Source organism: Vombatus ursinus, unplaced genomic scaffold, assembly GCF_900497805.2.
Source record: "Vombatus ursinus unplaced genomic scaffold, bare-nosed wombat genome assembly UNPS02014847.1, whole genome shotgun sequence".
Taxonomy (NCBI): domain Eukaryota; kingdom Metazoa; phylum Chordata; class Mammalia; order Diprotodontia; family Vombatidae; genus Vombatus; species Vombatus ursinus.
The window spans coordinates 4,614,258-4,639,714 of NW_020954625.1; the positions used below are offsets into that span (position 1 = coordinate 4,614,258).

Below are 25,457 nucleotides of genomic sequence, written 5' to 3' on the forward strand. Positions count from 1 at the left end.
CTACTACTACTACTACTACTACTACTACTACTACTACTACTACTACTTGCAAAATGTATTAATAATGTCCCTCCTGCCTCACGGTGATCATAGGAAAATACTTGGTAAGCCCCAACACATTAGAGAAATGGGAGCTCCTATTAGGGTGGCCTAATTCCTACTGAAGGAGAGAGCAAAAGAGCTTCCCACCAGCCTTGCAGATTCCATGCGGTCTCTCTTCCCCTTCCCTACTTTCCCTCTCCACGTCTCTGAAATAGGGAGAATAACTCTTGCCCTCATTTCCAACGACAATGGAGAAAGAAGCTGTTGTTAGGCATAAGCCCTCAGGGCATTTAGGATGCAGTATCCCCCTGCCTTGAATGGGGATTCTATTGCCAGGAAGGACTCGGAGGCTTCCTGTGGTGGTGGTCCTGGGGGGCCTCCTCCCAGCCCTGCCACTCATTAGCTGGGTCACCTCTGACAAGTGAGTCTCTGGAAACCTCTCTCCTCATCTATAGATGAGCGGGTTGGACTGGCAGATCCCCATAGTCCTCGCCTGTCTAAATCCTTTTCAGCTTTCACATACTGAGAGCCTGCTACCGAAGGAGTGATTAATGGCGAGTTTCTGAATGCATCTTATTTCATGCCCCAGTTGACCGGCTAGATAAACTGCCCTCTCAGTTTACATTTGTAGATATGAATTTGCATATTTGGCTGTGCAGCTTTTATGTTCCCCAAGATGATTAAAATGTATTTGTTTTCTTTTCAAAGACCAGAGGAGAGCAGACTGAATTCCTATTGAATAATTAATTTCTAACACAAGGGATATTTAATAAAACATATTTCTATTTTCTTTCTTTTCTTAAAAAAAAAAACTAATTACCTCAAGTAGTGTAAGGCTAACCTGTAGCAGACCATTTTTTATGTGTGTATGGGCACAGAAATAGAGGTGTCTGGAGGTTTCTTAGGAAAGCCATGCTTCTGACTGATTTATTTACCTGCCTGATAACACATTTTACTTTCGCTCATAGGCTGACCAATGTGTGTGCCAGTCTTTGAAACCAAACACCATTTTAGCTTTTACAAGACAGAGATCGCCATAGTCTTCATTTCTAAAAACGCACAGTCCCAGCCTAGCCCCGCTCAGTTGCACTGACGTCGTATGAGGTGGGAAAGACCTACCTGCTGATGAATAACAGGTTGTTGTTTTTACAATCTCACACTAGGATTGTTTTTATTACCTTCTGCCCCAGAACAAGGCTCTTGGAAGAAAGGATGGTGAATCCATCCCCAGGGCCATCTTCTGATGTCGAGTTTGAGGCGCCTTCTTTGTCACCGTCCTTTGCTTTGGACTGTTGACAGAAATCAGATGGACAGAGAGATGGGAAACCAGCCCAATGGTCATTGTGTAGTCATGCCATTCATGTCACTAGTTTGGATAAAAAGGGGTCGGGCCTTGTGATCTGTCCATTTTGGATTGAGTCAAAGGAGGCCGAGAGAGGGAGGAGAGAAGGGTAGAGGGGCCTTATGGAAGCAGTTCGTCGGAGATGCATGGATCCCTCCCATTCCACCTCCCCATGGACTTTTTCCTCTTCCATTGCAGATCACCGTAATGGTTGTCAGGTGGCCATGGTCATAGGATTGTAGCCTCTGGAGGTGGGAAGACCTTTGAGATCATTTGAGTACTTTTCCTCCTATGCATAGGGGCAAACAACAGGGGCTGGGGCAGGCAGTCATGTATGTTTCTGTCTCACAGGAGTTGGGGACAGCATGGCGGAGGGGAATTCATACTGGGTTTGGAGTCAGAAGGCCTAGGTTTCAGTCTTGGTTTTGGCACTTACACGTGACCTTGGGCCCGTCCTTTTGCTTCTCTGGGCCTCAGTTTCCCCATTTGTAAAGTGAAAATTGAACTAGATTATGTCTAAAGTCCCTTCCAGCTTTAGAACCTATGAATTAGGGCTGTTTTAATGGTTTAAGTCCCGTTCTTTCTCAATACCTAAAGGTTGATACATTTCTTGATTCAAATCCTTGTTAACTTTCTCCAACTTCAAGGTGCTAAGATACATTAGCTTTTTAAGAAAGCTGGCCAGGACTCCACCTTTCAACCTTTCCTCTTTGCCCAGGCTCTCCCACATATGTGCTCTCAGTTTACCTTTTTGGATGTCCTTGGCTTGGCGGCTTTGGCTTTCTTCCCACCCTTCTTGCTCGAAGTCGATTTCCTGCCTCTCTTCTCTGGGGGAGGGGAAAGGATTGTTTCAGACTTGCCTTTGGCCCCTCGCTTTTTGGCCAACAGCTCTGGATGAATCCTAGGCAGGACTCCCCCACTGGCGATGGTCACTCCTTTTAGCAGCTGAAGGGAGAAAGCGCAGGAGAGAGCATGGCAGACTTTCCCAATTCAGAATCTTTCATTAGGAGGTTTCTTATGCTCTACTCCTCTACTCTGTCTTTCTAAAGAGATGACAACATACATAATTTAAATGTCTTTATACTCCCTGAACCGTTACTATGCTTTCTTAGTTACCAAGACATTCTGTGCCCATGGCGAGAATGTAAAACAGAGGTAAAGGAGCAGGACAGGGGGATGGAACCTTAAGAGCTGTGGAGGGCTAAAGAATTCCAGAGGAGCTCCTTGAGGGCAGTACCCAGGGCACTTAGCACAGTGCCTGACACATAGGAGGTACTTAATAAATGTTTACTGATTGATTGATACCTTCTATGAAGAGTGTGACAGGAGAGCCATCACGACCCAATGGATAGAGAGCTGAGCTCAGGTAAAGCACACCTGGATTCCTGTTCTGCCTCTGCTACCTGCTGGCTGTGTGTGCGACCCCAAGTAAGTCAACTCCTCAGTGCTCTAGGCAACTACTAAAGATAGGTTACACTACAGTCACTGAGGGAATTCCCCCACTGGGAGTTCCCTTTGCCAATGAAATAATAATTCTGGGCCAAAAAATTGTATTAAAAAAGAGGTTCACAGGTGAGGTGGATGGCTTAAAGACTTTTAAACACCATCCCATTAAACACCATCTCACAGGTTTGTTGTGAGGACCAGAGGGCGGCAAACTTGTCTTCATCAAGATCAGGTCATGCCAGAGTAAACTGATGTCCTTTCTCGATGGAATGATTAAACTGGCAGAGGATGGGAATGTTGTGGACACTTAGATTTTACTAACGCTTTTGATAAATCACTTCATGCTAGTATAAGAAGCAGGTGCCACACGCTTCATCTCCACTTAATATCAGCTGTGATTGAGTTAAGGAATCAATCAACCAAAGATCTAAATCAGATGTGAGTAATTCTTAGCCAACTCTATCAATCAAAGGTGTAAACTATGGACAAACTGAGTCTTTCATCATTTTGGGAGAAGTGGAGGACTTCTAAGGGTCATCGAATGAAAGCAGAGGATGCTGTAAGGGAAGAGCTTGTGACTGGGGCAAGAGAATGAGTCACCCCTGTGGGGTGTGAGGAGGGCAGAGTGGGCTAGTGTGGAATCCCACAATCCAATAGCAGGCCAGCCTAGTGGAGGAGCAGCTCTAGCCAAGCCTCAGAGAGGGAATCATTTTTAGTGGGGGGTGGGAAGGAGGAGAAGGAAGGAGCCAGACCTTGAGCTCTGAAAGACTAGAAGGTCTGGCCTCCCCATTGGCATTGGTGGCCATGTTACTGGAATAGAAGTTGCTGATGGCATGAGCTGAGACACAGTGAATGAAAGCAGCTTCAAGATTCTCCCGAGGCCCTGACCCTCAGAGTCCAGCAGAAAGCAGTACCCACCAAGGAGACCTTCATGAGAGCTCCCCAAAGGGAGGAAAGGAGCGATGAGGTACCCTTTTGCTACCTGCACTTTTTAAATTCGAGATCACTCTCTTCAGGAATTCTGTAGGTGTATGTATGTGTCTGTATATCTATCTCTATATATACATATATACTATCTATATCTGTACATCCTAGTTATAGACACGGATATGGAGATACATACATACACACATATAGAATCTATATGTGTCCAAACTATTAAAGCTTAAAACTGTACTAAGACTTTTGGGACACTGTATATATACACATCTGAATATACATACACAGACATAAAAAAGGAGAATATGTCCTAGACTCTTGGGGGAGGGGGACTGATTTTGTACTAATTTGTTTTCATTATACAATGATTCTTGTTAAAGTTAATTAACTCTGGTTGGCTAATTTTGATCATCAGTGGGGAGCATACTCTATGGGGGCTCATGAACTGCTTTAATAGAGCTAGGGTTCCACTGCATAAAACAGCAAGCTAGTTTTGAATCCAGCCCATCAGGGTTACCCCTAAAACCTCGAGGGGAGAAGTAGTTAGCCATCCTCTGGGGCTCCCGGCCTGCCAATGTCAGTGGAAGCTGGGAGAGTAACCCCCAGTATAGTGGGGTGCTACAGTATCCTTGTAGAGAAGATGGAGCGATAGGGATTTGGAACTGGTTGGATGGCCAGACTCAGAGAGTAGTTGTTCATGGTTCAGTCAGCATGGCAGGATGTCTCCAGTGGAGTGCCCCGGAGATCTGTGCTGGTTTTGTGCTATTTAACACTTTTATCATGACTTGGATAAAGGCACAGATGGCTTGTTCATCAGATTAGCAGATGACACGAAATTTGGAGGGATAGCTAATACAATGGATGACAGAGTTAGGATTTAAAGGGTTAGAGAATTAGGAATCAAATAAGATGAAATTTAATAGAGATACATGTAAACTTTTGCACTTGGGTATAAAAATTAACTTCACAAGTATAAGACTGAGGAGGTGTGGATAGACAGTAGATGTTCTGAAAAAGATGTTGGGGGTTTTAGAGGACTATAAGCTTAAGGTGAGCAAGCAGCTTGATGGGATAGACAAAAAAAGCAAAGGTTATCTTGGGCTAGAGAGGTTCAGACTTCCAGGAATAGGGAGGTGACTATCCCACTGTCTTCTGTATTCATCAGACCTCATCTAGGGTACTGTGTTCAGTTCTGGATGCTACGGTTTAATTGATAAGCTGAGTGTCCAGAGATGGACCACCAAGATGGCGGAAGACCTGCAGTCTATGACACATGAGGAATTGGGCGTGTTTGGCCTGCAGAAGAAAAGACTGAGGGTGGACAGGAGAGATGTCAAGGGCTCCCTGACACTTGGAGGTGTCCCCCAGCATCCCCTCCTTGGAGATCATCAAGCATAAGCCAGATGAGCACTTTTTTTGTAGTGGGGATTCTTTTCACGTGTGGATTTGGAATAGACAACCCCTGGGGACCCTTCCAACATTCATATTCTGTGATTCTATATGTAAAATGGTTTGCAGACCTTCAAACACTATATAAATGTTGGCTGTTATAAAAATGAATTGCCTTGAAATGATCAGGGCAAAGAAACTATAGAAACACATGCAGGGCATCTCAGAAACATATAAACATTTCAAGCCAAAATGTTCTATTTGTAACTAAAGAAAGTATTTATGGGAAACAGTAAAACAATAATTCTGACATTATTAGCATATTATTCCTATGAATCAAAACTGCAGGTCACCAGAAGGTGATGGAGAGAAGCATGGTGGATTTCTGCTGGCTGTGGCATGTCACCAGGGGTGAGTTGTGCATGAAGAAAAATGGCACCAAATGGGGCACGGAATAAATCCACAGAATGGTGAAACAACTGGAGCTGGGTGGCTGGGTGGGGGGGTGCTGGTGCCATGAATAGAGGGGAATTAGGGGGAGGAGTGCCAAAGGGTGTTGTTTTTGTCTACATCAGGAAGGCTGGGGGGGGGGGTTACTCTGTTACTGTCTCGGTTTTCAATCTAAATATGTAACTGGTGGATTTGCAGACTACAAATGATGCGCAGAATCCCTTGGTTAAGCGCAGCCGCGGCTCTCTTGAGTGTTTTCGTGCTGCAGACCTACCTGGTTTAGCTCCTCATCATTAGCAACTGCCAGGAGGATGTGTCTGGGAGCGATCCGAGCCTTTTTATTGTCCCGCGCAGCATTTCCGGCCAGTTCTAATATCTCAGCTGAAAAGTACAGGACACAAGATCAGCGAGAGTGAGGGGCAAGGCAGCCCTCCAGGAACGTCAGAACCTGAGGACTGTTCTCCGGCTGGCAGGAGATAGCCGAACAAAGACCGAGCTGGAGCTGGGGCGGGGTGGAGCTCGGGGGAGGACTGGCCAATGAGGGAGCGCCGGGCTGCCTGCTTCTGGAGGTGTCTGACCATGTCGGGTGGATGGAGGGCTCCGCTGGTTTATCACTTCGGGGAAGGTGCGGGCAATCTACTGTTGCTTCCAGGCCACTAGCCAGAGTGGACGAGAACGGATTTTTGATTGACTTCTTTCTTTGTTCCCCTTTTTCTCTCTCTCTTTCTCCCTCCTCTGTCTCCCCCCCATTTCTCCCCCCCCACTCTCTCTTCTCTCACTTTTCCCTCCTCTCTCCCTTCCTCCCACTATTTCTTTTCTTTCTTCCCCCACTTTTTCTCTATTTCTCCCTCCTCTCTCTCCCCTCTATTTCTCCTTCTTTCTTCCTCCTACACTCCTCTCCTCTGTCTCTCCCCTTCTCTTTCTCTTTCTCCCTCCTCTGTCCCTCTCCCTCTCTCTTCTCTGTGCCTCTCTTTCTTTCTCTTCCCTTTCTTTCTCTCCTTCTCTCTCTCCCTCTCTTCTTTTTCCTTCCTCCTTTTCCTTTCCCCTCCTCCGCCTGGCTGTGGTCTAGAAAACTGCTATTGTAAGCCTCTGGGTGGAGAAAGAGAGAAAACCTTCTGTCAAAGAGGATTGGAGATGGACCGGACTGTGACCTTGTGAGCTCTGAAAGGTTGGGAAGGCCACCTGAAATCCATGCCAGAGTTTGTGGACATCCAAGCCTGCTCTGCCCGGACAGCCCCACAGACCATCCTACTGGGAGATGCTGGATCTTATAAGCAAGGGGGCATCTCTGTCCATCATCGAGGCTGTATTTGGAAGTTAATTTGGCGTAGGCAAATGCTTTACATAAAATCTATCCCCTAACTCCACAACATGCTTCTCAGGCTCCTGATAAACTTTGCCATCAGATGTTGCTTCTGGAACCAGGGCTACCTACTGCTTTTCCCTGAGCCCCATCCCAGATTCCTTTTGTCAGTTAATTAACAAGCATTTATTACCTCCTTACCAAGTTTTTAGTAAGCTCTAGAAACACAGAAAAGGACAAAATAGTCCCCACCTTCCAGGAATTTATGTTTTAATAGGGGAAACAACATATATATATATACACATAAAGGTATGTACAAGATGAGTCCAGAGTATATTGAAGGTCATCTTGGAGGACTGTCTACAAAGGCCTCCTGGAGGAGGTGGTGCTTGAACTGAGTCTCCAAGAGGGTCAGAGAAATGAAGAGGTAGAGGTGATGGGGGAGAGCATTGCAGGCATGGGAAACAGCCATTGGAAAAGCTCAGAGGTGAGAGACGGAGCCTTTGGTGTAAGGAAGAGAAAAGGGGCCAGAATGGCTGGACTGCAGAAAAAGCATGAAAGGGAGCCATCTGTTAAAACACTGGAAATACAGGAAGGGCCATTTGTAAAGAGTGGGAGGCCAAACAGAGGAATTTACCTTTGATCCTACACATAATAGGGAACCAGTGGAGTTTAGTGGGTAGGCAGAGGACATGGTGAAACCTACATTTCAGGAAAATCACTTTGACAGCTCTGAGGAGGATAGATTGAGGCAAGGAGAGACTTGAGGCCAAGAGGCCAAGTAGGAGGCTGTTGCAATGGTCCAGGCTGAACTAGGGTAAAGCAGCTATGAGAGGAGGGGAGTAGGTGAGCAATGTTGTGAATGTGGAAAGGACAAGATTGGGCAGCCGAACGGATATGTGGGATGAGTGAGAGAAAGAAGTCGAGGGAGATGTTGAGGCTGCAAACCTGGGTGACTAGAAAGATGGTGAGGACCTCGATGGTAATTGGCAAGTTCAGAAGAAGGATGGATTTGTGGGGAAAGATAATGGGTTTTGTTTTGGACATACTGAGCTCGAGAGAAACTTATAAAGAAATTCACCCTACAGTATTAGTGACAATGCATTACTCAAAAGCTCAAAGGTTTCAAGCTGGAAGGCATCTTAAAAATAAGTCAACCCCCCCTTCATTTTTTAGAGGAAGAAACCAAGACCCAGAGGAGTTAGTACCATTTTCACCACTGCACAGTGCAATAGTGATGATATTGGGTACCGAAAGGAAATATTACCAAGACAAAATACTTTTCTAAATTAAAGAGAGTAATCATCACTTGGTGAGGACCCTGCCCCTCAAAACAAAAAAATAGGCAAATTAAAAAGCCCCTAAAATCAATTAAAAAAATCAAGATCCAAGAACCTAAATAGTCTCAGATCATCATTATTAACAACGACAATAGCTAGCATTTATATAACACTTGCAGGTTTGCAAAGTAATTTACATGTTAAGTCATTTGATCCTCATAAATGGAAAGTAGGTGCTCTTCTCTATTTTGCAGTTGAGGAAACTGAGGCAAACAGTGGTTAAGTGACTTGCCCAGGGTCACACAACTAGTAAGTGTCAAGGGTCTGGGACCGGATTTGAACTCAGGTCCTCCTGGCTCCAAGGCCAGAGCTCTATCCATTGCACCACCTAGCTGCCCCAGTTTTTTTTTTTGTTTTTAGTTTTTTGTTTTTGCTAGGTAATGGGGTTAAGTGATTGTCTAGGGTCACCCAGCTAGTAAATGTCAAGTGTCTAGGACTGGATTTGAACTCAGGTCTTCCTGACTCCAGGGCTGGTGCTCTATCCACTGCACCACTAGCTGCCCCTAGAATCTCCATTTGAGGAAGGATGCCCAGGCTGACTGTGTCTCGGTGCCTCTCCAGGCTGTTCTGCTGACACATCTCTACAGGATGCTCTCTACCATGACTCCCCATCTCCCCTCTCCTCCATTAGAATCTAAACTTCTTCTTGAGGATCAGGACTTTCATTCTCCCCTGCCCCATGTATTCATATTCCCTGCACTTAGCACAGCCCCTGGTACCTAGTAAGTACTAAAAATGCATGTTGACTGATGGGCTATACCAAGTTCTCTTTTCCCTCGGGGAGATTTGTAAACAACATGACCCTGAGCCCTTGGCCATCCCAGGCCATCCTCTGGATGCGCCCAAGCTCACCAATACTATCCCTAAAATCTGGAAGCCAGAAATAAAGACACTACTCGGGATATGGGTTGGCTAATGTAGCAGGCAGCAGGACCACCACTTCCCTCCTCTGAAGCACCATGGCTCTGTGAAGGAAGCCTCGTGGCTCTGTGAAGGAAGCCTCGTGGCTCTGTGAAGGAAGCCTCGTGGCTCTGTGAAGGAAGCCTCGTGGCTCTGTGAAGGAAGCCTCAGGATGTATTAGGTCCTTTGGTTGCCTTGTCACCCTGATGTCTCATAGTTTTATGCAGAGAAATCATCCTGTGACCTAAGTCATACCTTCATCTGCCTCTGTGTCCTCATCTGCAAAATGGGGAAATAATAGCACCTACCTCCCAGAGTATATGTGAGGATCAAATGAGTTGACATGTAAGAAACATTGCATATCTTAAAGTGCTACATAAACAAGTAGGCAGCTAGATGGCTCAGTGGATAGAGTGCTGGGTCTGGATTCAGGAGGACTTGAGTTCAAATCTGGCCTCAGACGCTTACTAGCTGTGTGACTCTGGCCAAGTCACTTAACCTTGTTTGCCTCAGTTTCCTCATCTGTAAGAGGAACTGGAGAAGGAAATGGCAAACCACTCCAGTCTCCCTGCCAAGAAAGCCCCAAATGGGGTCACAGAGTCAGACACAACTAATCATCATTGTTATTATTAATGATGATATGAGACTAAGTTCTCGGATCTTGATTTTTCATTGACTTTGTTTAAAATGGAAGTAATCCCTCATGTTTGTCTATTCATAAGGATTCAATAACTACTTTCTATCATCCCAGCTAAGTTTGCCATGCAATATGTTGGCCACAGCATAACCAAATATTTATTCCCCCAGAGAAATTCCTGGGACCTTCCACTAAGTTGATGAGATCATAGATCCAGAGCAAGATGCTTAGCACAGTGCCTGGCACATAGTAGGTGCTTAATAAATGTTTATTGACTGACTGATGGAAGGACCCTTAGAGACTAGCTAGTCTGACTCCTTCATTTAGTAGATGAGGAAATAGGTCCAGAGGGGTTCACCTTGCCCAAAGTCACCCAGCTTGTAAGTAGCTGAGCCAGAATTTGAACTCATGGATGGATAGCATGTTTTATCCTGAGTCCTCTGGAACTGTGGTTGGTCATTTCGTTGATCAGATTTCCTAACTCTTTTAAAGATGATCATCATACAATATTGCTATTACCATTCACTTTGCATCATTTCATACAAGTCTTCCCAGGTTTCTCTCAAGTGGTCCCCTTGGTTCATTTCTTACAGCACAATAGTATTTCATAGCATCCACATGCCATAACATACTACCCACCATCTTATAGAGAAGTAATGGACTCAGAGTACAGGTTGAGATATATGTATACATACACACATACACACATGCACATGTGTGTGTATGTATGGCCAGTGAGGGAATTTGTTTAGCCTCACTCTTCATGTTCGTAGCAAGGATTTTGTTTTTCTTGCTTTCTTAACTAGCGAGTGGAATGGATGGGAGAGAATGCAGATAGAGAAATAAAATAAGATTGAATATTAAGAAAAGATAATGGAGAGGAGACTGGAAGAGTCTGGAGGGAAGAAAATCATTTAGGAGGCTATTACAATAGTCCAGACAGCCCAAATTGTCTTTCCTTCTTTTCTTTCTTCCTCTTTTTCTTCTCTCTTCCATTCCTTTTCTCTCACTATTTTCTCCTACTCATTTTAAAAAGGATATTGTTGAGTTTTGTTTTGACCCCAAACTATCCCACCCTCAAAAACCTCAGAACCTTAAAAAAATCCCTGGGTCTCAGGAACCAGAAGAAAGGGCCAATCTGTAATATTTAGCCAAGATTATACTTGCTCCCTTTAATACTGAGGAAGAAATGAAAGGAGTGGTCTCACAAAGACTAAAATTCGGATTTTTTTTAAACAGGGCCAGTCACTTCATTGACTGTAGAGGGCTCTTGGTGAGCAATCTTTTTCTCCAGCTCAGATCAGCATATTCTCTGAAATTCTGTGTCCTGAAAACAAATTGATGTTTTCAAACAAAATTCATATAGGGAAATAATAATATCCACAAAAAGTTCATACTCCAGTGATGAAAGTGATCTGAGTATGTCATACTAACTAAATAAGAATTATTAACAAAAAACTCATCAAGAGTTTGTTTATGTGGTGCTTCATAGAGGAAATGCATTATATCATTAACAAACTAATCCTCTTAGTATCTTTCGCATGTTTATTATTTGACAAAAGCTTTTTGGGGAGGCCTAGTTATTGGTTTGGGCTTTAATGATTAAACTTAAAAAGAAAATCAATCAATTCTTCAGTCATTTGTACCAAAGATTGATTTGCCTAATTTGTGATCTTCCTAAAATGACTACTAAAAAAAAGACAAGAAAGGAATTATAAATGCATTTTCACAAATAAATTTGTTTTGTAAAACTCAATTCAAGTCGGAGGCACAATACGGAGAGCTCCATGCCCCAACGTCCCTGGAGGTGGAGCTCTTGGTTGCCAGCCTGCCACCTGGGATGCCTGGGGGAGTCTGGATGCCAGATTCTACCCAGATGGTGGGCTTCAAGTTAGAGTTTAAACTGCCTGAGGAGGAGAGGAGGATGCACTTAATGAAGTAGTGTGAATTTGTCTTTAGGGAACTGGTGTGTTGATTTCTAGCTTGTCACAGTCAAAGGAGAGGAAGAGAGGGAGGATAAGCTAATCTAGTTTTTCTTCTTGTGGGCAGTTGGATTTATCACATTTCATGTCAGCTTGGGGACACCTTTAGTGCCCTCCAGCTAAGGTGCATCTATTCACGTGGGACTGGAAAGGCTCAAGGGTAACAGACATACTCCTGATCTTTTTGCCTGATAGCTAGATGGACAGATGTCAGGGTTCATAAATACTGCTGACAAGCAAAGTAAGACAAAATGAACATACTAAGGAAAACTGTAGGAATCTCAAAGGAACACACAAAAACACAAAGATCTAAAGGGATATACTCCCCTCCACACCCTCCCCTAGACTAACAACACAATCTGCTGCTACCTACAGGGGGCCAAGGGCAGCCTGCTTTCTGAGAGCTTGCTAGAGCTTGTCAAGTTTCCAGGAGCTTCTCCTGTTGGGTGGAGCACATTATCCAGGGGGCAAATAGTAGAGTGTCTTTATCAACAAACAGGGTTAAGTACTCAGGCAGCAATATCTGCTTGGAGTTAAGGAAAGATAAAGAGACTGAGGCTCTGAGAGTTTCCATGGGTTTGCTTAGGTCATACAGCTAGTAAGAGTTGGAAGTGAGATGTGAATCAAACCAGTTTCCAAGTCCCGTTGGCCTCTCTCTATCTCTCCCCTCTCTGTTTCTCCCTTTTGGTCCCATCACCTTAACTCTTTTACCCAACCTTTGCCCTGTGGTTCTCTAGATGCTACTTCAGACCATTCCTCTGTACACTGGTCACTCTTGCTTGAATGAACAAGACCTTATAACCACTGAGCTCATTCTACACAAAAGGACTGATAGAAGTAAGTCTCATTCATGTTCTGTATCAGGATCAGTTGGAAGACATTGAAAGGGACATTGGCTCAAAGGAGAGAAGACTTCTACTGCCATCTTCCATATCTGAAGAGCTATCACATGGAAGAGGAATTAGATTTGTTCTTCTTGGCCCTAGGAGTTAGAACTAGGAAGTAAGGTGTGAAGTTACAGAAGGAGATTTAGGCTTGATGCAAGGAAAAATTTCCTAAAGATGAAAACTCTTTAGAGGTGGAAGAGGGCCTGGGGGCAAGTGGGCTCTGGTTACTGAAGGGCTCTCAGAGAGAGCCTCGTTGGGTCTATTGTGGAGGGAGAGGTGCCAGGGCAGGTGGGACTGGACACTGCCCTCCAGCTGACAGAAACTGTGATTTGCTCAAACTGAATAGATTAAGCTTAAATTTACTTTGAAAAAAGGCTCAAAAATAGCGATGTCATCCCTATAGGATCGATTTATCAAATTAGGTGAAGGTTTTCCTCCTCTGTGTTCTCACAAGTTTACTTTGATTATACACAGCAATAGATCTGCACGATGTATGTTTGCAGTTTAACCAGCCAGCTGCCACTATGTGCAATGAGACCAGGGCCCTCTGGGTTCTCTCTCTGTTTCTGTCTCTCTGTCTCTCTCTTGTTTGACATAAGTTAAAAGTAATTTTCTGACCTCAAGTCAAACATCTGTCTAGGATCACAGACCTCTAATCAACACCAAGCAGTGGCAGTGAGACAAAACAGACAATCTTGGTGTGGGACACTCTGCTGCCTTTTCTTCATGCTCTACCTGGAGATGGTACCTTAGAGCCCCAGCTCCTCAGGAGATGTCTGCAAGCAGCAGACAGTCTTTAAGAACTGAAGGCCAGGGGCAGCTAGGTGGCGCAGTGGATAGAGCACTGGCCCTGAAGTCAGGAGGACCTGAGTTCAAATCCAGCCTCCAAACTCTTGACACTAGCTGTGTGACCCTGGGCAAGTCATTTAACTCCAACTGCCTAAAAAAACAATAAAATAAATAAAATAAAATAAAAAAAAGAACTGAAGGCCAGCAGAGGGCAGCAGCAAGCAGCTCACTGAGCCTGAGACTGGTGGAACCACCTAGCAGAGGGAACAAAATAGAGGGTGAAGATGTGGAGGCGAGCAGAGATGGTCATGCAACACAGAGGAGAAACAGCCCCCAGTGGAGACCCACACGATGATGTCATAATGACGTCATCACTAGCACTACCAAGGGAGCTCCCAGTCATGTGTGCACAGCTTCCGGCTACCTGAGGTGTGGGCCCTGATCACAGAGATTCATGTTTATGCACCTTCATGTATGTTCCCTAGGCACATATGTTCCTTCCATATGCATTCCTGGTCATATATTCTCTAGAGGAAGCTAGGGGACACAGTGGATAGAGCACTAGGCCTAGAGTCAGGAAGACCCGAGTTCAAATCTGGACTCAGACACTTCCTAGCTGGGTGACCCTGGTCAAGTCACTTAAGCCTCAGTTTCCTCAAGTGGAAAATGGGGATAGGTAATATAACAGCACCTTCCTCTCAAGGTTGTTGTGAGGATCAAATGAGATAATATTTGTAAAACGCTTAACACGGTGCCTGGTATGTAATAGGTGCTTAATAAATGCTTACTTGCTTCCTTTTTCCCTCCCTTCCTCGCTCCCACCCTTCCTCCCTTCTTCTCTTCCTTTCTTCCTTGTTCCTTCCTTTCTTCTTTCTTTCTCCCTCACTCCCACCCTCCCTTCCTTCCTCCCCTCCCTCTCTCTATCCTTCCTTCCTTCCTTCCTTCCTCCCTCCCTCCCTTCCTTCTTCTCTATGTGTGCCCTAGCCTCAATGGTGGCATGTTAGGAGAGTATACCTCATATGTACATGTCAAGATCTTTTCTTGCTACTTTATTGGCTATGATGTTTGATTAAACGTCTCTTATTTTGAGATAATAATAGCCACCACTTATATAATGCTTTGAGTTTTGCAGAGTGCTTTACATATATGAACTCATTCGAGCCTCATTACAACCCTGGGAAGTAGGTGCTATTATTATCTCGACTTTTTGGATGAGGAAACTAAGACTGAAGGAGATGATATAACCTGCCCAGCGCTATAAAACTAGTATACTGGAGGAAGAGTCTGAATTTAAGTTGGTTTTTTTGACTCTAAGTCAGGCTTATTATCTACTATGCCACCTAACTGCCTCATACTAAATAACTACAAACATGTACCTAATGTGTATCCTCTGACTGATTGATAATAATGAACACATCACTGGGGGCGTATGAACTATGTTTTGATTCAGTGCTATCCCAAAGAGTGCTTGAAGCCCATGTGGGTAGGAATCCTAGATGTGGGGGTGTGCCAGAACTAGCTCCTATCAGATCAGGAGAGCCAACTTTCTCTGTGAATATCTTTACCTCAGACATCTCAAACACTACAAATCAGGGCTTGACTTAATGTTTTGTTCATCATCTAGAATGAAGAAAGAGATGGAGAAAATAATGCAGATTAAACTTATAAGTATATCATATGTACATGTTCCCAGAGAGATGGTTGTTAAATATTTAGCAGCACACCTCTGACTGGGTGCTACTATCTCTCTCTCTCTACTTATTCATCCATCTATCCATCCATCCATCCATGTATCTATCATCTATCTATCTATCTATCTATCTATCTATCTATCTATCTACTTATCTAGTTATCCATCCATCTATCTATCCATCCACCCATCTGTCTATCTATCTATCTATCTATCTATCTATCTATCTATCTATCTATCTATCCATATAAATAATAGGGCAGGTAGGTGGTACAGTGGATAGAACACTGGGTCTGGAGTCTCAAAGACTCATTTTCCCACAATCAATTGTGGCCTCAAACACTTAATAGCTATATGAGCCTGAGCAAGTCACTTAACCTTGTTTGCCTCAGTTTCCTCTTCTGTAAAATGAGCTGGAGAAGAAAATAGCAAACCACTCCAGGATCTTTGCCAAGAAAACCCCAAATAAGGTCACAAAGAGTTGGACATGACTGAAAAAATGACTGAAAAACAAAAAATAGACATAATCATATATATTATATGTAGATATAGACACATTATATATACATACATGCAAATGTGTATACATATATGCCACTAACATTTATTGAGTGTATATAAGAGTACTGTCCTCCCTTCCATCTGTGTCTTTTCAATGGACCATATTACTACATCGATTTTCTCGTTACTGGAAATAATCCTAAGATGGCATGTCTGTTACCTCACACTCACATTCTTTTGATTGCTGCCTAATGAAATGAGCCCTCACCATACTTTTGGTTCCATTTTGACACAATTCTTTCTCTCGTCTATTTGAAGCATGAAGTGATTATACAGTGATGAGATAACAATTTAATAGCTGGGAAAGCAGGGAGGCAGAAATAAGGAGTCTTTTTCTGGGGCCAAAGCAAAAGACACAAGGCTACTCCAAGAACGTTAGAGTTGGAAAGTCTTAGAGATCACCAAGTCCTAGAATCAAAGCCTCTCATGGGCAGCAGAGACACTGGAGGCCTGCTGGTCCCATCTGTACTTAAACAAGATTCCCAGTCTCCTCGTTTTAGAGGTAAGGTGGCAAAAGTCCCAAGAAGTGAAGCAATTCCTCCAAAGCCACACCACTTGTAAGTTGCGGAGGCAGAATCTGAACCCAGGCTTCTGGCTCCCAATTTACTGTTCTTTCCATCTAGCCTATGGAAGGGTTGGCTGTAGCATGTTGCCATGACATTTCAGCCATGGCACAGCCTCTCCACATGCTTAGATTAGAAGTAGTATGACCCTTCTCCCCGCCCCCCCGCCCCTCATGCAGAGAGATCATGCAATAGACCAATCCAGATGGGACACAGAAAGTCTTTCTCTTTCCTAAGTTGTCCGATTAAATTGTCTGTGTCTCTGTTTTGGGGAATAGTGTCTAGCATTCTTTAACATCAATCATTCTTTTGGCACTGTGCTCCCCAGAAGGCAGAGGTAGGGAGCAGGGAGCCTAGTCGTAAAAGCATAAATCTGAAAGGTAAAAGCCAGTGGAAATCTACTGAAAACTTCTTGACTCATTTTCAGGAATCTCTGAGGGGGACTAAGTCTGGTCAAGGAAGAAATAAAAAGATGTGTATACTTTGGATTTCAAAAGAAAACAACAGTCCTATTTTCCATGAATCCTTTTGATTATGTGCTATTCAGTTTGATTCAAATCAATACACACAGATGAAGTACCTATTATGTAAGTACAACCATATTCTTTGGAGATCTGGTCAGGGGGCTGTGATTGTGACAATTAGGGCTCGTTTTTTAATGTTAAAAGATAAGTGTGAAAGTTCTAGCAGGCCCAATAATCTAGAAAGCCCTCGGGGATGGACCTGGTGGTAGGTAATATGTCATATAATAAAAATTGAATAAATATAACACAGTCACAGCTTTCTCCCTGGGTGAGGGCCAGTCTAGGGCAGTTGGAGAGACTGGGCTGAGGCAGCTGAGCAGGGAGGCTGCTGTCTGGGCTCCCAGTAATGTGGACACAGCTGGGTAAGGAGGGAGAGGGCTCATCTCTAACACCATAAAAGGGCAAAGATTTTTTGTTAGACATCTTTTATGGACACTTTGTGCCTTTCTGTATGTGGAGCTTCTTTGATTTCATGCCATTCGAACCTCACCTCTCTGTGCCCTTAGCCCTGCTAAAAGAGCTCTGTTTTCTGGCTCTGTGTAGGCCCCTGGTTGCCTCTGTGAATTCCTTTAGTTGTGACCATGGCAATGCTTGCATCTTCATGCCTTCTCCTCCCCCAGTACGTTTCCCCCGTTGCCTCTACTTATTAATTCCTCATCATCTCCATCGTGCGCTAGCCCTGACTCCCTACTCCCTTCTCACCAGGGAGGACAGGAAAAGGATATCAAATAGCTTAGAATAAATGTTTTCAGGGAGATGCTGTGTAGGCCCTGGGCTTGTCTGGTCATCAGAGCCCCTCTGCCTGGGTGCAGATGGACAAGCATTGGGTGCACATTGGGCATTGGGTGGCACAGCCAGAAACACACACAGAGCCCTGCAGGGATGGAATAGCCAGCCCTTCTAGCAGAGCACCCTGACACCAAACATGAAGGGCCTGCCCAGTGGACCTGACTGCTGTGTGCATGCCTGTCAGTGCCACCCCCAAGCTGTCCCCAGCCACCACCGAGTATTGCAGAATTATCTCATCAAGTCTCCTAAAACAATACTCCAGAGGCCTTACCAGGAATGGGTGGAAATCCTAAAGCAATGAGCTGGTTTTGAAGTGGGGGCCTCTGGGGCTGCCTTTCATGGGCTAATGGTGTCCCACCTGTGATCTCTTTTGTTTGCTTCCCTCTGTACTTTCTCCATCCTTCTCAAAGTACTTTATGGTGCCTCCTTCTCCCCACTATACTGACACCTTTAGCTGAAGGCTCCTTGGCCTCTTTTAAAACTCTGCCACCTCAGGGAGAGGTGTCCCATTCATGCCTTGTCAGTCAATTACGCTTTCCTGTGGATAACTTTGTAAGCTCCTTTCTGGAGAGCAGGTTTTCATAGGAAGCTGTAGAAAGAAAGCCTGAGGAAATCTAGTGCCTGAGGCATAGATGGGGAGGGAGGCTGGAAAGGTCATAGAAAGGACAGCCTGGGGACTTGGAAGCTATTTTTTCTACTTCTCAATTTTGCCTTGGGTCAGTCAGTCCTGGGTGGAGCACTGTAAAAAATGATAATAAACGTTTATCGGAGGCAAAATAGGAAATGTATAAGATTATTAGAAAAGAAAGAAGTAGAACATTATGTCTGCCTTCAAGATTATGTGTTTTAAAGTTCATTTTAGGCACATAAGTATGTAGGAGTGTGAGAGCATCTTCTGGTGTTTCTTTCTAGAGTGTGCACGATCATGGGGTTAGTAAAATTGTTCAGTCGTTTTCATGGCCCTCTTTGGGGTTTTCTTGATACTAGATACTGGATACGGATACTTCAGGATACTGCAGTGGTTTGCCATTGCTTTCTCCAGCTCATTTTATAGATGAGGAGCTCAGGTAAACATGGTGAAGTGACTTGGCCAGGGTCACATATCTAAGAAGTATCTGAGGCTGGATTTGAACCTAGGAAGAGGAGTTTTCCTGACTCCATGCCTAGCCCTCTATCCACTGTGCCACCTAGTTGATTCAACTTTCTGGCCCAGCATCTGTCAGTAAGTTATGATTGGCATAAGAAAGAGTTCTGAAATCTTCAGTTTCAATACACTTGTACCCAGAGATAGATAACACAAAGGTTAATTTTGAACAAAACGTATGTAGAACTCAATTGAGACACAAAAAGTTGGTCATTTCATCTTTTGGGCCTTTGTGTTCTCTTCTCTAAAACGAATGGGGAGAGTATATAGGGTCCAGGTCCTGAAGCAAGAGTCAGCAAACTGAGGCTTGCAGGCCAAATCAGCCCACCACCTATTTTTGGATAGCCAGTGAGATGAGAAAAGTTATTGCATTTGTAAATGAAATTGTTTCAGTTTTAAAGAGTTTGCCAACCCCTGTTCTAAATCCTCTGATCTTAAGACTGAGTCAAATTGCCTTCAAGGATGGCTCAGGATATCTAGCAGGGTTCTAGGGTATCCTTACCATCCTACCCCCATTTTCTTAGCTATTTGCTAATTTCCTTTCAAAAGAGAAAAGCATGTCAGCCTACAACTGAACTAAGTACAAATGCATGGCTGAAATTGTCTGTTAGTATAAATGAAGTATAAGGACTAGTTATCATATCCTTCCCTAGTTTGGTAAGGGAGAAGCAATTAGGAAAACAGAAGGGCATTTCAGAAGTGAGGTGAGGGATTGCCTTTAACTGGGAAAAGGGTTTATAAAGAAGAGAATGGAAACAGATAACAGACTTCTCAGGCTTCACTACTTTTCCAGGATTGTTTCTATTATTGTTGTTGTTGTTATTATTATAATTATTATTATTAGTAGTAGTGGTAGTCATCATTGCCATCATCATCATCATAGTAACAACCCTAGGTCATCTTCATTATTAAATAGGGTCTATCCTAGTAAAGGAGGTTGGTCTCAACACCCACATTTTAAGAACTTAACAGATTAAGAAACCTATTGCCCAGATTATGACATGCAACTAGACAGGTAGCCCATGGAATTCATTCACATCTAGAGTTCTTTATCCATCTCTATCTTGGATAGATGCTGCAGATGGACAGTGAACTAGGCTAAGAATTGAAAAGGGAGGAGGAGATTTAGCCGGATAACATTTGGGAAATGGTGCAGGCCTTTCAATAGGCTGCCTGCTGGTGTCTAAGTCCATCTCTTTATCATCCATCTTCTTCCAGTGATGAATCCTGTAATGCCATTAAAATATCAGGAGATCCAAAGGACAATGGAAGGGCTGGCTGTAGCATGTTGCCAATAACGACCCGCACAAAAAGAGGTGTAAAAGATCTCATCAAGCATCTATGTCTGAGCAGCAGAGGAGGCTGGCCAGCTGGGGCTTCAGAATGAAAAGTGACAGGCAAAGCTCAAGTGCTGCGTTGCTACCTTGGAGATGTGAAAAGAACCAGAGGAAGGTCCTAGAACATAGGGAAGAGCCTCCATGGAGTAAGTTCAAAGAAGGTGACGTAAGCTTCACCTAAAGGTCTTGATAATGAGCTGGGGCCCCAGATGGAATGGGGTAGTCCTGGCGGCCCTCAGGCCCTCCTCCCTGGAGGTCTTCAAGCAAAGGCTGCAGGCTGACTTAGTGGGTCTGTAATAGAGTAGGAGCCTCTTCTCAGGCGGGGGTTAGGTCAGATGGCCGCCTCCTCTCCAACTCGGAAGTTCTGTGATTTAGCGAATCACAGAAAGGTAATGGAGAAGATCCAACCAGCATAGGAAACTGTGGCATTTTGCCCTTGGGGCGATAGCTGTACCAACAAGATCACATATCTCTCCAACATGAGATTTTAAGACGATGTGATTATAATGAGGAAACTTACTTTTTAAAACAGGGGTGAGCTTAGTTTACTGAGGTGTAACTGTGCTTTCAGTAAGCAAGTACACTTCAAAATGCCAGAGACACCACCTTAATGACTAAAGTCCGTGGCAAGTAAGAGCTGGAGACGATAGACAACCTTCATAACTTCGCTAAGACCATTTATCATTAATTTTAATTTATTATTAATCTTAATTCACACGATGATGATGGATGATGCCAGTCCTAGCAGAGAGACTGATCTAACCATCCATGGAAGAAAGAGAAAGTGGAAGAAGCAAACCCGACATGTGGCCTAGATTATGGCATGCAGGCCCTTTCCGAATCGGGTAGGGGTCTCCAAAATACCCGGAATGTTGGGAAAAGAAGGCAGTTGCTTTCCTTGCTTGGATAACCAAAAGGGAAGTTATAAACACCAACGAGAGTGTTTCTTGAATAGAAAAAGTATAATCAAGGCAAGATTTTTCAGTTTTGTGGAAAAATATTTTCCTACAAGATAAAGAAAAAAGTAACCATCCTTTTTACTTACTCTGACATAGGCTAATAATAAACTAGATGAAACAAAAATCCATTTATGACTAAACTGGAACATGTCAGCTAGGAAGGACTTAACGATGGACGCTGTCCTTTCCTTTATATAGTTGATATTTTTTTGAGCGCAAACTGAATTTTCGTTAATTGGCTTACATTATAAATGCACTGGGGAAGCTTGCTCTTTAAAAGAATCCAATCATGAAGCCTTTTATAAAATGACTAATATTCACTCAGTTTATATTTTATGCAAAATTATGTTTTCACCTACACGCTACCCTGATTGTTTGGTTCCACACTTGGGGTAGCAACATTAAGGGGAGGGTTACTTTGCAAGACCAATGTTGCAATCTGTCTCAGACAATTAGTGTTACAATGTAACAGGTTTTTGTTTGTTTTGTTTAGATTTACAAGAGTTGGGTTTGTTTATAATGCTTTCATACCATTGTTACAAAGTAACACTAAATTAGGGTAATATAGCAAGGCACACTTTTGTGGTGTTTACCTGATGTGAGAGGGGCGCACACCTGTAACGGTCTATAAATATTTTTGTAGATTTTGTGCTCTCTATTTTAATCCTGTGGTTTCTCTGCTCTCTTATTCCCCGTAAACCTTGTAATATCATCATAGGCTATTTCCTTTGGCTAAGAGACAAGCTCAAGAATTCTCTAGTCCATCACCATTAGCCTTAAAGCAATCAAAAGATAATTTAAATGATCCTCCCATAAACTGTGTCAGATAAAAGAGTGAGGGATGAGTTCTCAGTTCAATTCAGGAAAAGTATTTTCATTTCTTGACATTTAAAAAAATTACCTGCGAGGTATTCTATGACAGCTGCCATATAGACTGGAGCGCCCACGCTTATTCGGTATTTAAATGTTCCTTTCTTCAGGTATCTCATCATTCTCCCCACTGGGAAAATGACGCCTGCCCTGGCTGAGCGGGACAGTTTGGACATTTTCTTCTTCCCACTTCTGCCCGACATCTTGCTGCCGTTTTTCTCTCAGTTTGCTGACACGAGAATCTTCTGTCACACTGACCACAATGCTGTAGAGGGAAAGAAAAATGGGACTGAGGACACATTTAGGGCACACATAGCTCGAAAGCAGGGATTATTAACTTTTTGGGGGGTCATGGACCCCTGTAGCATGAAGCCTACGGACTCCTTTTCAGAATCATGGTTATAAATGCGTAAAATAAAATACATAGAATTACAAAGGAAACCAATTCTATTAAAATACAGTTATAAAAATATTTTTAAAAACCCACAAGTTTAGGGACCCCAGATTAAGAACCATTGTGGTCTAAAGTAGAGGTGTGTCTTCTCATGCACACTCCAGTACAGCTGAGCTGGATTAAAATGAAATTGGAAAATATTTAACAAAATAAAAATATAGTAAAACACAGATAAAGTTAATATGTGGTTTTCTAAGGCAAAATGCAGCCCACAAGACTCCATATGGACATCCTGTTTTAAATTGAATTTGATACCACCGGTTCAAGGCAATGCTGTTACTTTTGTATAAAGCCAAATACCAAGGTAGCTGAACAGCTGATTTGACAACAAAATGGAGTCTGCCAGCTGCTGAAGCAGGGCACGGAGGAGGGGGGCAGTGAGAAGGCTTAGCCTAATGAGAGAGAGCTTTAGCCCAAGGCCTGCTGCCCCATGTACAGGCATCCACATGGACTCAATCAATGGGAGAAGGAGAGGGAAATATGGAATGACAAGGGCATCATTCTCTACAATAATTTCTGCTCTTTTTATGATATGCTTTTGACTTTTAAAAAATAAATATCACATAATTCATATAACCATGACTTTTTAAATGACTAGTTTGGAGAAACTTGACTCTTGGAGCTGATACACATTTATTGCATGAAAATACTTTCCAGCCCTATATCGGAATATTACTTATTAAGATAGGAATAGATCAGAAGGGAGTGGTTTTATTGTATGCCTTAATGCATTTTAACCAAACGTTACAGTGTGCGGGCAGCTACTGCTGCCATTTAACATACTGTAAGCATCTGCACCTTAGCACCTGGAGTGGCCAGCACGCTTGCAAAAGAAAGATGACCTTGGAGAAAACATCAAAATCTCATTGCAACAGAGGGGCTTTCAGCACAATGTTACAAAAGTCAGGTATATAAACACTGCTATTTATGGAAGTCAAGCACCTTTAAAATAAAAACAAATCATATGCTTATGGGCAAAATTTTGGCAGAAACTGAAATTTACATAGTGAATTTTAACATCCTGGATGGGCTTAAAACACATGGTTAGATTCAGTACTGCGGTGATGAATGGAAACTTGTTTAGGACTAATAAATCCAAGTTTTAAGTATTTTCCAGCAGGAGTGGGAAAAAAGAACTGAGATTTCCTTTTAGTAATGTGTTAATGACTCAAAGATATGGCTTTTAGGGACAGTGGCATTTCAAATGACCATCCGCAAATGATGATAATGATGATAGCTAATATTCATGTAGTACTTTAAGGTTTGCAAAGCACTTTGCATCACCTTGTCTGAGTCTCCCAAAACCCCTTGAAGTGGGCACATTTTAGGAGACCGTAGCATAGTATAGAAAGAGCACTGGGTTTGGAGCCAGATGACCCAAGATCAAATCCTAACTTTACTACTTATTATATTTGTGCCACTGGGCAATTTACTTAACCTCTCTGTATCTTACTTTCTTCATTCCTAAGATGTGGAAAATAATCCTTAAAAAGTTGTTGCAACAGAAAAGTTAATCTTTCTTTGACCAATCTGGTGATGAGCCTCTTTAACTCTTAAAGGCTGGTCCTCAGATGACAGTCCTAGTTCATAACTAGGACTTTACTTGAAGCCTTTCTAGCTTGTTGGGACATGTGAGAAAATGCACACCTGCCTAGCCTTCAGAAAACTAGGTTCACCTTCATATGATAATGAGACATTGGGTCAGGACTTCCAGGGTGGGTAGTTAAGCTTTCCAACCGTTTAAAAACTTTAAAAGAGCATGGCGATGTGAACTATTATTATGTTGTCTGCATTGTTGAAACATGACAGCTTGAAGTGTCAGAATGACTGTTAACTACTTTCTTATTCTGTATGGCTTTTTGCTACCCAAAGTTGTGGAAGCTGCGTTCTTTCCATGTGGCAAGTAGCATACGCCATCTCTAAACTCTCATAAAGAGGGGTAGAGACTGGGCAGAGCCCCTTCTTCCACCTTGCTGCTCCCAGCATAGAATGTAAACTCAATTAGGTGAGCTTGTAGCTGGGTCCCTGGCTGCTTTGCTCATTCTGTGTATTCCTTCTCTGGTAAGCCACTAGACATAGTTCTCAAGGTGTACATGCCCAGGCTTGTGAGTTCAAAAGGTCTGAGCATCTTGGGTCTACTTAGAAGAGGGACTGGTTAGAGCAGACACAGGAGCAGTTGACTGAAAAAGTGGCTGAATGCAAAATTCAGAGAAGTTTGGAGTTGAGTGGCAGTACGAAGCAGAGGTGAAACGTAAAATGCTTACTCAGCAATCTCATCATTGCTTTTGATGTTGATATAGTTTAAATATCAGTCTCACAGCAGACTGTAACAATAGTTATAGGCTAAGTTACTAAGTCCTGTTTTTAAGCTCTGTCAATGTGCAGTACGAGTTTTTTATGTTTTGTATTCCTTTTATATGAAAAAATAAACTACTTGTCCTGTTTCTGATTTATATGGTTCATTGAGTACCTTTTTAACTGCCCAATTTTGGGGGAAACACCTGCAGCCTAGACTGATGAACCATGATTTAAACTATAAATAAATCATTCTAAGATGTTACTGGGATGGTGGACATAAGCTGACAAATGTGAGAAAAAGAAACCTAGTTGTTTTAGTTAGAGGCAGGTTCCCCTACAAAATGTGGAGTGCAGTGCCCTGCTAATGTGTCTCAAGGTTATGCACATATTTGACAATATTACAATATTTCAGTCGGTCCATGAGCTTATTTATGTGAATTCTCCTTCCAATAGATAGCCCATAACTCATCTACAACTTCTCATCCTGAGTGACTCTTGTCCATGATTTTCCATACAGCCTCCCTGGAGGCTCCAACCAGTGTTCTGAAAGCCTTCCTCTAGGTCCATTAATATCATGTGTGTAGTAATGCAACACTCCTCAGTTTATTCATGCCTTCTCCCCCACTCTTACTAAGTGACTGGCTCACCTCTTCTGCAACCATATACCTTTTGTAGGCTATGTCCCATACCCCTTATGTATGCAAGTCATTGTTGGTAATATTTTTATTTTATTTTCTAATTTTCAGTTCCAAATTTTCTTCCTCCACCCATTCCATCACCCTTTCAGAAGGCAAGAAATATGATGCTCATTATACATATGAA

General features: G+C 43.1%; 1 protein-coding gene across 1 annotated transcript in view; it reads right to left on the reverse strand.

The window, feature by feature from the left end:
* The window catches only part of LOC114026874 (core histone macro-H2A.2), a 60,290-nt gene that overhangs the window by 13,289 nt on the left and 21,544 nt on the right, over positions 1-25,457 (reverse strand). The window contains exons 2-5 of the mRNA XM_027840624.1: positions 21,915-22,148; positions 5,883-5,989; positions 2,132-2,329; positions 1,221-1,331 (exon numbers count right to left, since the gene is read on the reverse strand). Coding sequence (XP_027696425.1) covers positions 1,221-1,331; positions 2,132-2,329; positions 5,883-5,989; positions 21,915-22,086 — 588 coding nt within the window. The 5' untranslated portion in view covers positions 22,087-22,148. The remainder of the gene's footprint in view (positions 1-1,220; positions 1,332-2,131; positions 2,330-5,882; positions 5,990-21,914; positions 22,149-25,457) is intronic.